Below are 12,581 nucleotides of genomic sequence, written 5' to 3' on the forward strand. Positions count from 1 at the left end.
GAAGTGCTCGGATCTGTCCGAGGCCTAAAACTGTCCTGACTGCAGTTGGACACTTCTCCAGCTACACACTCTAGTCAAGAGCAATTGTAAAAGGCAAGTGACATCCAGTGCATGTGAGCTTAACAAACATGAACAATAAAAAGTATAAATTCTTAAGAATTTACTAAGAAAAAATTATATTAGTAATTTGAAAAAGACTTCGAATATCCTTTCAACCAACTATGGTAAAGAGATTGCTTATTAAATAAATATATGTGAGAAATTCACGCATTAAAAGTCAGAATTTGGGGTATTAATAAATTTGTGAGACAATCCCACACTGAATTTGGAGCCCTGATCTAAAAGCTGCATTTTTCCTTTAAAGTGGTATTGCACAGGATGCATAAGTGGCTTGAGCCAGGTTGACTGTCTTGTCTGTCTGGGGGTTTAAACATCTGATTGGTCAGACTAAAAGAAGTGGGAGTTCAGGGTGATGTTTTTAGATGGGTGCAGAATTGGCTCAGACACAGGAAGCAGAGGGTGATGGTGTGAGGAACCTCATCAGAACTGGCCGATGTTAAGAGTGGTGACCAGCAGGGGTCAGTGCTGGGGCCGCTGCTATTTTTAATAAATATAAATGATTTAGATAGGAATATAAGTAACAAGCTGGTTAAGTTTGCAGATGATACCAAAATAGGTGGATTAGCAGATAATTTGGAATCCGTTATATCATTACAGAAGGACGATGGCATAGAGGCTTAGGCTGATTTGTGGCAGATCAAATTTAATGTCAGTAAATGTAAAGAATTACACATAGGAAGTAAAAATTTTAGGTTTGAATACACAAAAATCGAGAAGTCCACCTTAAGAGAAGGATTTAGGAGTCATAGTGGACTGTAAGCTATCGACTTCCCGACAGTGTTCAGAAGTCATTAAGAAGGCTAACAGAATGTTAGGTTATATAGCGCCTTGATGTGTGGAGTACAAGTCACAGGAGGTTATGCTCAACCTTTATAATGCACTGGTGAGGCCTCATCTGAGATGTGTGCATTTTGGTCTCCAGGCTACAAAAAGGACATAACAGCACTAGAAAAGGTCTAGAGAAGAGTAACTAGGCTGATTCCAGGGCTACAGGGGATGAGTTATGAGGAAAGATTAAAAGAGCTGAGCCTTTACAGTTTAAGCAAAAGAAGATTAAGAGGTGACATGATTGAAGTGTTTAAAATTATGAAGGGAATTAGCACAGTGGATTGAGACGGTGACTTTAAAATGAGTTCATCAAGAACACGGGGACACAGTTGGAAACTTAAGGGTAAATTTCACACAAAATTAGGAAGTTTTTCTTTACACAAAGAGCAATAGACACTTAGAATAAGCGACCAAGTAGTGCGGTAGACAGTAAGACGTTAGGGACTTTCAAAACTCGACTTGATGTTTTCTTGGAGGAAACAAGTGGATAGGACTGGCGAGCTTTGTTGGGCTGAATGGCCTGTTCTCGTCTAGCGTGTTCTAATGCCCTAGTGGTCAGACTTTTATCTATGTTGAGTAGGACTGATACGATTTGAGATTAAATGGAGTGCATTTATGGCACACCCAACAAGGCATTTTTATTTGAAACCTTAGTTACAGCATTGAGAAATAAGTGGTGTGAAAAATATTGGACAAATAATGTTTTTTGAATTACCTAAATCATTTCATTGGGATTGTCCTTCAATATACACAACAATTAGTCACCCTGAATATATTTATGTGTCTGGCTGTTAATGGATTTTTGTTTTTTTTTTCCCAGGGTGCCAATAAGTTTGGAAATGACTGCATGTTTTAACTATTGCAGCTTTATTGTAGCCTTAAAAGTGGCTAGGACATTGGAATGGTTTAGTGGACAGATTACTTTTGGTATGTGCTTCTCCTTGGTGAAATATTGATATTAGTTGTCCTGTCAAGGACTACAGATTTTTATATGCAGAAGCCTGTCAAAGCAAACGATTTAATCTGAGTAAACCCAGGCTGCAATGTGAACATTATCTTTTGAGAGCAGAATATTAGATTTGCAAGCAGAGCATTGTCATTGTCAAAGATGTATATGATTTATTATTATTTTTTTAAATAAGCCTGGTTGTGATCAGCCTTGCTTTTATAGTCTCTGATTACCATATCAGCAGTATTTCTGGCTTCAGGGTTTACTGTGCTAGTGAATGAAACCTGGCACCATTTTTTTAAATATCTAGGCTTGATGTCATTTGTAGATCTCTCATATTGCCATCATGCGGGCTTTTTAGAGCTCCCTTAGCCAGGCTGTTATCTGCTTATCTGCAATATACAGTTAACGCACAAGTGACGTCTTAAGTCAGACAGGTGGCATGCAGTGTTTGTCTGGATAATCATCGGAGTCTCTTTGCACAATCCTACATGTATAACCAACCACGATCCTTATTCCTTATCAGCAAATCTTGTTTTTGATTCTTTTGTCTTTGTGCTTAGTTTTTCCTTTACCAAATTTGTATCATGTTCTGTGCACTGACCTGTGTGATGTCTTCCTGATTGTGAAGAAAAATGTGCCCAATAGCTGTTATAGATCATAACTGATTAAGGCAAGCAGCTCTGTATAGCCTGATAGTTTTTAAAGGATATACACATGATTATCAGTATCTATATTTGTCCAGACTGTCAGAGCAGTGGATTATGAAAGCCTCAGATTTGACCAGAATTCAAATTGCAGAAGTGGAACACGAAAATGAGTACCTGTGTGTAGAAGTAGAGCCGGCCTCAACCCAAAAACTCATGAAGTTTCATATATTTCCTTATGCCTGTGCATTTCTGCACCTCGGTCTAAGTACTCCAGTGCCTTCCATACTGTCTTATCATTTGAAAGCATTCCCAAAAGGTATTTTTGGCCTCTAAAACATTTTTTTATATTGGTGGACAAGTTAATACTGGAAGTGTCTTCTTTCGTAGGCTTTATTTTTATGTACACCCTGTGATACTTACATGTGTAGCATTCACTCATTCTCAACACAGATGGAAGGGTGGAAGGGCCAAGGCTGGCTACCTCAGCTTTAATGTCTCTGTGACAGCTGAGGCTGACTACCTCCACATCAACACCTTCGCAAGGGCCAGGAGCTGCATACTCGTTGGGACACACAAATCACTACTCCTGAAAAGCCTACATTTTCCAAAGTACCTTAGCATAGGCCAAGAGCTGTTCTTCTGCCGTGACCTCCCAAATCAGCTACTTTTGAAAAATCAGTACAATTCAAACACGTTTTAATACAATCCAGCTTCACATTTTAATTGAAAAACTTCTTGATTGATCAATTCGTTTTGGATCGACTTGGATCAATGGGGGTGGATTTTGGACTTTTAAACAATGGCTGTTTTTCTGATATTCTAAATACAGTCAAACTGTATATCTATTGGTGCCACCCCCAAGGTTGCTGTTTTATCACTTCTTTTGTTCATCTTGTTTACAAATAACTGCTGGAGTTCCCACAAGGATAGACATAGCCTGACATTTGCAGATGACTCTGTCATTGTTAATCTTGTTGAAGATAAAGAAGACAGCCATGAACCTGTTGTCGATGCATTTGTTCAATGGTGTAATCTTTCCTTTTTAGAGCTAAATATTTCTGAGACAAAACAATTTGGTTGTAGATCTTGGATATCCTCCTCCTTCCACTACCTCAACTTTAATTAAAGGAGGGATGGCTGAGCACTACAAATATCTGGGGACAATCATTGATAACAAATCCAACTTTAATCATGACACAGAACATATTGGTAGGAAGGGGCAGACAAAGATTTCTTTCTTAGAGAACTCAGCTGTTTTATAGTGGAGAAAACCATAATGACAATCTTAAAATTAATTCTGTAATAAAGACCACCTATTCTGACCTAACCTAGCCTAACATTAGCAATTTGGCCAAGACTGGCAACCTCAGCTTCAATATCTTCTGAGGGTCAGAGGCTGGCTACCTCATTGTTACCCTAGAAAGGGCTTCACATCTCACACCTGAACAAGCATGTAAGGCCGGGTTTATACTTCATGCGATGCATGCTGCAGCGGACACTCCTGCTACACAAGCGTTTTACTATTTATTCTTGTGCGCCTACTTTACAGAAATCTGGAGGAATCCATCAGGTGGCAGAGCGAGATATCATCACAGTGAGAACAGGTTCGGCTTCGCTGTGTTGTGATTTGCCTGGAACACCCATTAAATTCCGATGACACCTTACCGCAATATCTCTGAAAAGGATGTTTAATGGTTAAATCCATCAATTCAGGGATTTGTCCATTCCAGCAAGCATTGGGCACGAGGCAGACGGGCGTCGGCTCATTGCAAGGTGAATACAAGCACTCACATACACACGCTAGCGTCATTTTAGTGTCACCAAATCTGCATATCTTTGGAAGGAAACCCAGACGGAAAACATGCAAACTCCAGGCAGAGAATACCAGCGACGTGACTCCCTGCGAGACAGCAGTGCTACCGCTCTGCCACTGTGTCACCCCCATGTGTGTAATTATTAACACTATTCATTATTTAAACGAAATGAATGACTTATCTGTAAAATGTAACATACTGTACATACTTTAATGCATTTCATCATGAAAATGATATCAAGTGTAAATCGTAGGAATCTAAATGTGCAGAGAGTTGGAATAGCATACATTTAATGTGTTCTGTGTGACGATCTATTGCTGTTTGCCGCTGCTGTCAGGTCCGGAGGAAGCCCTAGGAATAAAAAAAAGACGGCACAGGAGACGGTATGCGAGACTTTTAAAATGTATTGTGTCATTACGATGGGAAATATGTGACGCTTGAAAATAAAAGCACCACAAACGCATTTGTATGTCGGCATTTTGCTTCACCACATCGAACCATTCATCAAATATCGAAGCGCGCACATCAATCTCGTAGGATCCGCAAAGCGGCTTTCTGTTACATGTGGATAGTAAACAGAGACTCTGATGTCACATTCCAACTTTTGGCACACTGCAACCCCCCAATTTTTTGCTCGTACAGCACCTCGCGCACGTGTCTCGTTAATTTTTGAGGACCTGCTCACAGGACGCGTCAAATGAACGCGTGGAAGCCATGATGCGGGCGCATATGCGTTCTGAGCGTGAAGTATAAATGAACCCTAAGACATACTCCAGAAAGGCCAGGAGATTCTCCTGCCAGGTTACCTGCATCCTTCAGTTTTCCTGGGTGCTACTTTTGAAAGAGCTAAACAACTAATGAATCACTTGAACAAGCACACAGGGGCAGATGATGTCAATAAACAAGGCATGCTGCATGGAGGTAATATTTCAACTTTAATCATTACTTATATTTATTTGCAGATAAGCCGGCCTTTAAATACTAGAAGTTAACAGAAGAACACTTAAAATCAGTATCTATAAACTTATATACTTCACTATAGCTGTAGTGAGAAGTCAAGTAAAATGACACCTTTTATTGGCTAACTAAAAAAAGATTACAATATGCAAGTTTTTCAGGCAACTCAAGCCCCTTCTTCATCTTGCCTCGAAAGCTTGTGTATTGTAATCTTTTTTAGTTAGCCAATAAAAGGTGTCATTTTACTTGACTTCTCGCTACCTTCATAATGACTAACATGGTTACAACACCCTACAGTATAACTGAGAGAGATAAATATGTAATTTGAAGAGTCCGTTCTTCTTAATCCAACCAAGGCTTTCTTTAAAATGATGCACCACTGCCCAGCCTTTCTCTTCCTCCTCTTCATCAGGGTTTATTTTAGGTTGAGCTGCAGTTTCGCCCTCGGATAGCATGATGGTTTGGTGTGGCTTCAGAACTGCCCACACCGCCCTCCTCTCTCTCTCATACCAATGCTGCATTCTCATTTCTCATATTAAAAGCTGCATGTCATCCCTCCATTTTCAAAGCCATAGATTATCTGTTTCTCTCTCAAACACTGCACAACGTCTGCGTCACGACAATAAGGGTGTTTTCTTTTATACGGTCACTTTTTGGCTATTTTTAGTTACAGTTATATCAGTCAAAGCTGGACGACTGAGAATTTACCCTTGGTCATGCTCTTTTGTCAGTCTGAAGGTATTGTAGTCTCCTTAGCGTTATCTTTACCCCCAGAAAAACAAGACAAAAGCATAAAAAAATTTTTTCAACAAAAAATACAATTCCAATATAACAGAAACATGTAAATAAACAAAACGACAGTATACTCACTCTAGGAAAGGAATGTCTTAATGCAGATAAAGGTTACGTACTTTGTGTGATCTGTTTTGAAATAGTCACCAGTGCACATAGGGACTCTTCAAGCAGATGTCAAAAGATTTTTTTTTTTTGTTATATTCTAGATATATGTAGAGCTTGCTTTGCACAACATGCTTAGCTGATGGTTCTATCCATTTATCTATCTGTCAGCCTCTCAATCTGTCCAGTCCTTGAAATACTTACCTTCATTCACAGTTAGGCCTGGGCAGCTTCTCCCCTCGCCCTTTGACAGCATGATGTCATTAGTAATTGCCTGCCTGTCAGTGACCGTCTCATGTGCGTGCGTGTTGCTTCTCGTAAATAACCTTCTGTTAAACTCCCATTTAAATACACACAATTAAAAGTAATGCTAGTTGTTTGTCTTAATGAGCTCTATAGTTTAATTATAATCTTGGTCATACAGTTTATTCACTTAAAAGCTGCATCCTATCAACATTATCCTAAATTAAAAACACAAACGGTCAATATTATGAGTGTTTTTTTAATAAACTAAAAAAAACAAAACATTTTTATTCCCCATTGCACTATCGGACACTTTTTATTTTATATTATACCTCATGTTGTGAGCACCAGTTTACAATAACAGAATATTTTTATTTACTAATTGTAAAGCTTGTCATCTCATTGCAATGCAACTGTCTTTTTTTAAGCTCTGATTCAAATAATAATCTCTCCATCTACCCTTCTTTCCATTTTCTATTCATCTTGTCCATTTCAGTATGACAGGAGCCACAGTACTGAAAACAAGATGGAGGATAACCTTGACTAGAGCTCAAGACCATCACAGGCCACACTTACATGGACAGCCGTACTCCCTCATGTCAGGCCACATTAGAGTGTCCAGTTAGGCTAATGTCTGTTTGATCTGGATGGAAAGCTGCAGTGACAGAAAACCACACACGCACACGGGCTCAGAGTCAGATGGATAACTTTGTATCTTGGTGCAAAGAGAATTGTCTGTGTCTTAGTAATAATCCATTTTATTTATATAGCACCTTTCCCATGCTCAAGTCACTTAAAACAAAATGATACAAATAGTTTCCGCATAGAACAATAAACAAATAAACACAGAATACACAAAAGCATTAAATGGAATAAAAGACAATAAACCAGAGTATAATGCTAATTTCAATACTAAAAGAAATGCCTGAACAAATCAGACACAAATTATACTGAGCGTCTGCACAGAGAGGTAAACTGAAAGAAGGGGCAGAGAGTTAGGTTAAGGTAAAAGCCTTCCTGGGCAGATGAGTTTGAAGTTGTTTTTTAAAAGAATGAATGGAGTCTAATTAATTTAGGAAGGTCTTTCCAAAGTCTGGGTGCTATACAGCTGAAGACCCTGTCACCATTAGAGCGCAGCACAACAAGATGGCCGGAATCAGAGGACCTTGGTGGGTGCACAGGAGCATAACGATGGAGAAGGTCACTGATGTAGTCCGGTACAAGGCTATTTAAAGCTTTGTAGGTTATTAGTAGAATTCTATACTCGATCCTGTAAGACACAGGATTTTGAATTACCTGGAGATGTGATGACACCTTTTATTGGCTAACTAAAAAGATTACAGTGTGCAAGCTTTCGAGGCAACTTAGGCCCCTTCTTCAGGCAAGATGTGATTACATCTTGCCTGAAGAAGGGGCCTGAGTTGCCTCGAAAGCTTGCATACTGTAATCTTTAGTTAGCCAATAAAAGGTGTCATTTTGCTTGGCTTTTCTCTACATTCATAATGGCTAACACGGTACAACAACCTAGTACTGGAGATGTGATATAAGATTAGAAGCTGCGCCTGCCAGCCAGTTACAATAATTGATGCAGGATATGATAAAAGCATGGATAGGTTCCTCAGCATTAGAAAAGGACAGGAATGAGCAAACATGGGATATATGACAGTGGAAGTAAGAAAGTGGAGGTGGAGTAAGAAAGAGAGAAATCCAAAATGACACAAAGATTCCTTGCATTACAAGAAGGTCTAATGAGATCACCATCAAGAGTTACCGAGAAGAGGTTCTTGTTCTTAAGTTGTGCCTTAGTGCCCAATAGCAGGAGTTTAGTTTTGTTTCAATTTAATTTTAAGGACTTCTGCTCCATCCAGGTTTTAATTTCACTGAGGTAAGTTCTGAGCTGAGAAGGCTCTGATGAAATTCTGCTTTTAACATTGAAACAGAGTTGAGTATCATCTGCATAAAAATGATAACCCAGCCCAAAGTTATGAATAATATGGTCAAGGGGGAGCATGTAGATAGAGAAGAGCATACTGTAAGATAAAGGACAGAGCTCTGCGGACTCCTTGTGTGACTGGTGCTGAGCTGGGCCTGCTGTTCTTATTCCATCTTAACATCAGCAAAACCCACGAACTGGTTATTGACATTCACCATACCAAAGAGCCTCTGTGTCTGGTCACTATTCAGGGAGTGGATGTAGATGGGGTACACTACTGGCGCTTTTCCACTGCATAGTACGGCACGACACGGTTCAGTTCAGCTCACTTTTGGGGGGTTTTCCACTGGGAACAGTACCTGGTACCTGGTCCTTTTTTTTAGTACCACCTCAGCTGAGGTTCCAAGCGCGCCGAACCGTTACCAAAACGTGACGTGTAAACTCTGCTGGTCACTGATTGGCCGGAGAAAATCGTCATTACTGCGTCACTGGCTATTCTTTTCTTTAAAGGTACACACACGCGGAAGTTTGTGTCCCGTCTCTCCATCGCTGGACGCAGTTTGTTGCATAAGTGGATGAATGTTTCTTCAGACATTCGAAAGTTCTCCAGCCACTGAGTGTTTGTAAAACCGGGAACAATCACATCCCACCACTCTGAGGCACGGTTAAATGTCCAAACAGATGGTCTGTTGCGGCGACTTTTTTGCAAAATGTGGAAGATCTGTAATATACAGAATCAGCATTTTAATGTTACACTGGCAGTTAAGTTCATTTTATGCTTTGCAACAGTGATACAAGTTAGCTAGTGATGTGCTTTTTTTAGATGCTTACCCTTGCGCGTCGTCGAGCTAAAGTGTTGTTGTTGTCTGCGTGTTGTAAAAGTTCCACGGTGTCACGGCAGTAGAGGCGGCGCAACTATAACGACACGTGAATAATCCCGCCCACTCTAAAGTGGTACTAAACTGCAGTCGAAACGCAAACCGAGCCGAACTGAGCCGAACCAAGGTGAGCTGTACTGAACTGTGCTGTGCTGTACTATGCAGTGGAAAAGCGCCTTACTAGAAGTACTTGGGGGTCCATGTTAATGACAGGTTGGACTGATCTCGGAACTCAAAGAAACTACACAAGAAAGCCTGCTCTAACCTCTTTTTCCTTATGAGACTATGTTCGTTGCTGGCCAGTTCAGTTTTCTACACTGTGGTGTGTTGAGCTGGTAACATCACTTCAGAAGAGGCCAAATGAATCAACAAACTAATTAAAAAGGTAGGCTCAGTTATATAATGCACTGTCAACCTCCTGGAGGTAGTTGCAAAGGAGAAAATTAAAAACAAAATTGAGTGCCATTATGAACAATCCTGCACATCCTCTCTGTGAAATGTACTGCAAATCACATGACCTGGTGCTATATTCATAGTCTAAGGTGAACCGAGCTAGAGGACTGTCCCTAGTGGTGCTCTAGTGTTGTGTACTTCCACTTCAGAGACACATTCCTCAAGTCTCACAAAGTGCGGTCTGCCTGACAGTCCATTACTGAGGATGCCATAGGCTCGTCCATCCACATATCTCTGAGTTTACCACTTAACAGGGATGGCTGGATGGTACTGAAGACACTGGAGAAATGAAAAAACATCCTTGCAGTGCTGCTAGTGTTGTAAAGGGGAGAGTAAAGTTTGTGGAGCAGATAATGTGATCTAAATTACCTATTTTTAATGTATTTATATGAAGAGCTTATGTAAAAAATGAAATTTCCCCCTTGGGACAAATTAAGATCGATCGATCGATCTATCTATCTATCTATCTATCTATCTATCTATCTATCTATCTATCTATCTATCTATCTATCTATCTAGGTTTCAAATCACGACACTGAAACTTTAGTGTAGCAGCACCAACTGCTAACATTAATTTATGTTATTTATATTCCCAAAATTACCCAGAGTTACCAAATTTATATGGAATTTTAAAAGCCTGTCTTAATAACAGACTTTTGTGCATAAAATTTTAAATATTTCTTACAAAGACAAACATTGAAATCTTTGGGGGTTTTCCAATAGTATAAATACAATCAGGCGTTTGTCATTCTTATCAGTAGTTTGGAAGGGCTCCCTAAAGACAACTTTCTACATTTAAAAAAAAAAAGGGATAAAAGCACACTGTCTGCTGTATGTAACAAATTTAAACACAGGCAGGTCAAAAGTCACTCACTGTGCCAGTGATGGTATTTGAATTTTTCAGCCATTGTCTTTGTCTACTGTGTCATTCTTTGTGCCTACAAATGGGTTCCTCTGTCCATATTTCTCTGCAGGAGAACTCTGCAAGAGTCCAGCAGGATCTGGAGCAGGAGTTCACCTCACTCTACACTATTCTGGATGAACTTAAAGATACCATGCTGACTCGTATTAAACAAGAGCGGGCAAGCAAGACCTATGACCTCCAGGTGATCCCATGTTTCGGGGCAATCTTAAGATTGGGAGATAATGATAAGATGTGTTTTCTTTGGCTGCTGTACTTATACTGTCTTGCTATCTCAGAGTCAACTCAGTGCCTGCACCAAAGCCCTGGAGAGCTCGGAGGAGCTGCTAGAACAGGCCAATCAGACTCTGTGTTCAGCCGAAAGTGAAGGCTTCCGAGAGGTAGGCTCCTTCCTCCTGCTGGTTCCTGAATGTGCATGTGGTTCTCTGTAAGAGCCTGAAAGGTAGTTGGCTTGATCTCTTGACACTTGGCCTGCTTCAATGGATACTGACCTATTTTCTCTTCTTTTCTTTGTCTGCTTCTACAAGGCTGCCAAACAGATTAAAGATAGGTACCGTATCCTCTTCCTCATCCCCTCACCCTCCCCATCATTTTTGTTTTTTGGTGTGTTTTTTTTTTTTAGCTTAGCTCATAATTAGTTGCCTTTTGCGCCATTCCTCTTTTTCCATAATGCCAAATGTATTTTGCTGACCTCCATTCAGTTTGCTTGTTACAGAGTGACTGCTGTTTGTTTATTCTTGTTCTCCACCCACTCCTTTATCCCAGTGTGACAATGGCACCAGCTTTCCGTCTGTCCCTGAAGGCCAAGGTGAGCGACAACATGAGTCACCTAATGGTTGATTTCACTCAGGAGAAGCAGATGCTGCAAGCACTCACCTTCCTGCCAGGTATGACACTTTTAGGTTGTTTAAACAGGGAGGTGGGCTATATGTGTGCGTGTTTGTCTGTTTGTAACGTGCATGTGTTATCCTAAGTTGTTACCATACTATATGTGGGTTAGTTAAGATCTTCAGGTGGGATGGGATTCAGCCAGTTGATAGGACAGTGTAAATATGATGTGTACAATATGCCCAGGATGGAGTAAAGGGACATGTTATTGGCAGAGGTCTATGTTAATGGCAGTAGTGTTATACAGAGTACAGTGAAATTCTTTTTGCCATATCTGAGCAAAATGTGGTACATTGCTACTCTCTAGTGCCATGATAATCTGCATAACTTAATTTTAATCAGTAGAAAACACAAACCATCTAATCTGATGCACTCTTTACTCCTGTTTCTGTGCTTCCATTACCTGAAATCTTGTAGGGAAATAAACCCTAGAAAAACTCCATGATGGTGCACAAATCTCTTACTTTGTTTATTTTACATGCATCTGTAGTTATTATAACTATTACATCAAAATGTTTTAAAAATTTCTATAGATTAACATAATTGTTTGCATGCATTGAGTTTATGTTTTGATTACATTAAATTCATCAATATGTGCTGCTTTCTGAGCTTGCTGAGTAGATAATGGATTATATAAAAGTAAACTGGAAATTCAGTATTTCACTTACTAATTTGTCAGATTAACAATATCTAAAAGTGTTTTTAGTTTAACACTTGTTGAGTTTAGGAGTTTATTCCAAAAGTCCAGATTAAGACCCACCAGTTGTTAACAAGTGCATAAACCCAAACAGATAGCAATGCAATCTCCATTGACATGCATTGGCAGTTGAATGAATCGTAATGAAGCGCTCAGTGACTTCAAACAACAACAACAACAACAACAATATTTATTTCTATAGCACATTTTCATAAAAGTGATGAAGCTCAAAGTACTTTACAGGATGAAGAAAGAGGAAAAAAAAGACAAAAAATACAAATTAAATTGGGCAATACTAATTAACATAGAATAAAAGTAAGGTCTGATGGACGGAGGACAGAAAAAACAAAAC

The 12,581-nt window shown here is 39.6% G+C and overlaps 1 protein-coding gene across 1 annotated transcript in view; it reads left to right on the forward strand.

The window, feature by feature from the left end:
- Positions 1-12,581, forward strand: part of fsd1 (fibronectin type III and SPRY domain containing 1) — a 63,641-nt gene that overhangs the window by 19,437 nt on the left and 31,623 nt on the right. The window contains exons 3-6 of the mRNA XM_039766970.1: positions 10,697-10,828; positions 10,923-11,024; positions 11,172-11,194; positions 11,410-11,531. Coding sequence (XP_039622904.1) covers positions 10,697-10,828; positions 10,923-11,024; positions 11,172-11,194; positions 11,410-11,531 — 379 coding nt within the window. The remainder of the gene's footprint in view (positions 1-10,696; positions 10,829-10,922; positions 11,025-11,171; positions 11,195-11,409; positions 11,532-12,581) is intronic.

The sequence above is a fragment of the Polypterus senegalus genome, chromosome 10, assembly GCF_016835505.1.
Source record: "Polypterus senegalus isolate Bchr_013 chromosome 10, ASM1683550v1, whole genome shotgun sequence".
Lineage (NCBI taxonomy): Eukaryota > Metazoa > Chordata > Cladistia > Polypteriformes > Polypteridae > Polypterus > Polypterus senegalus.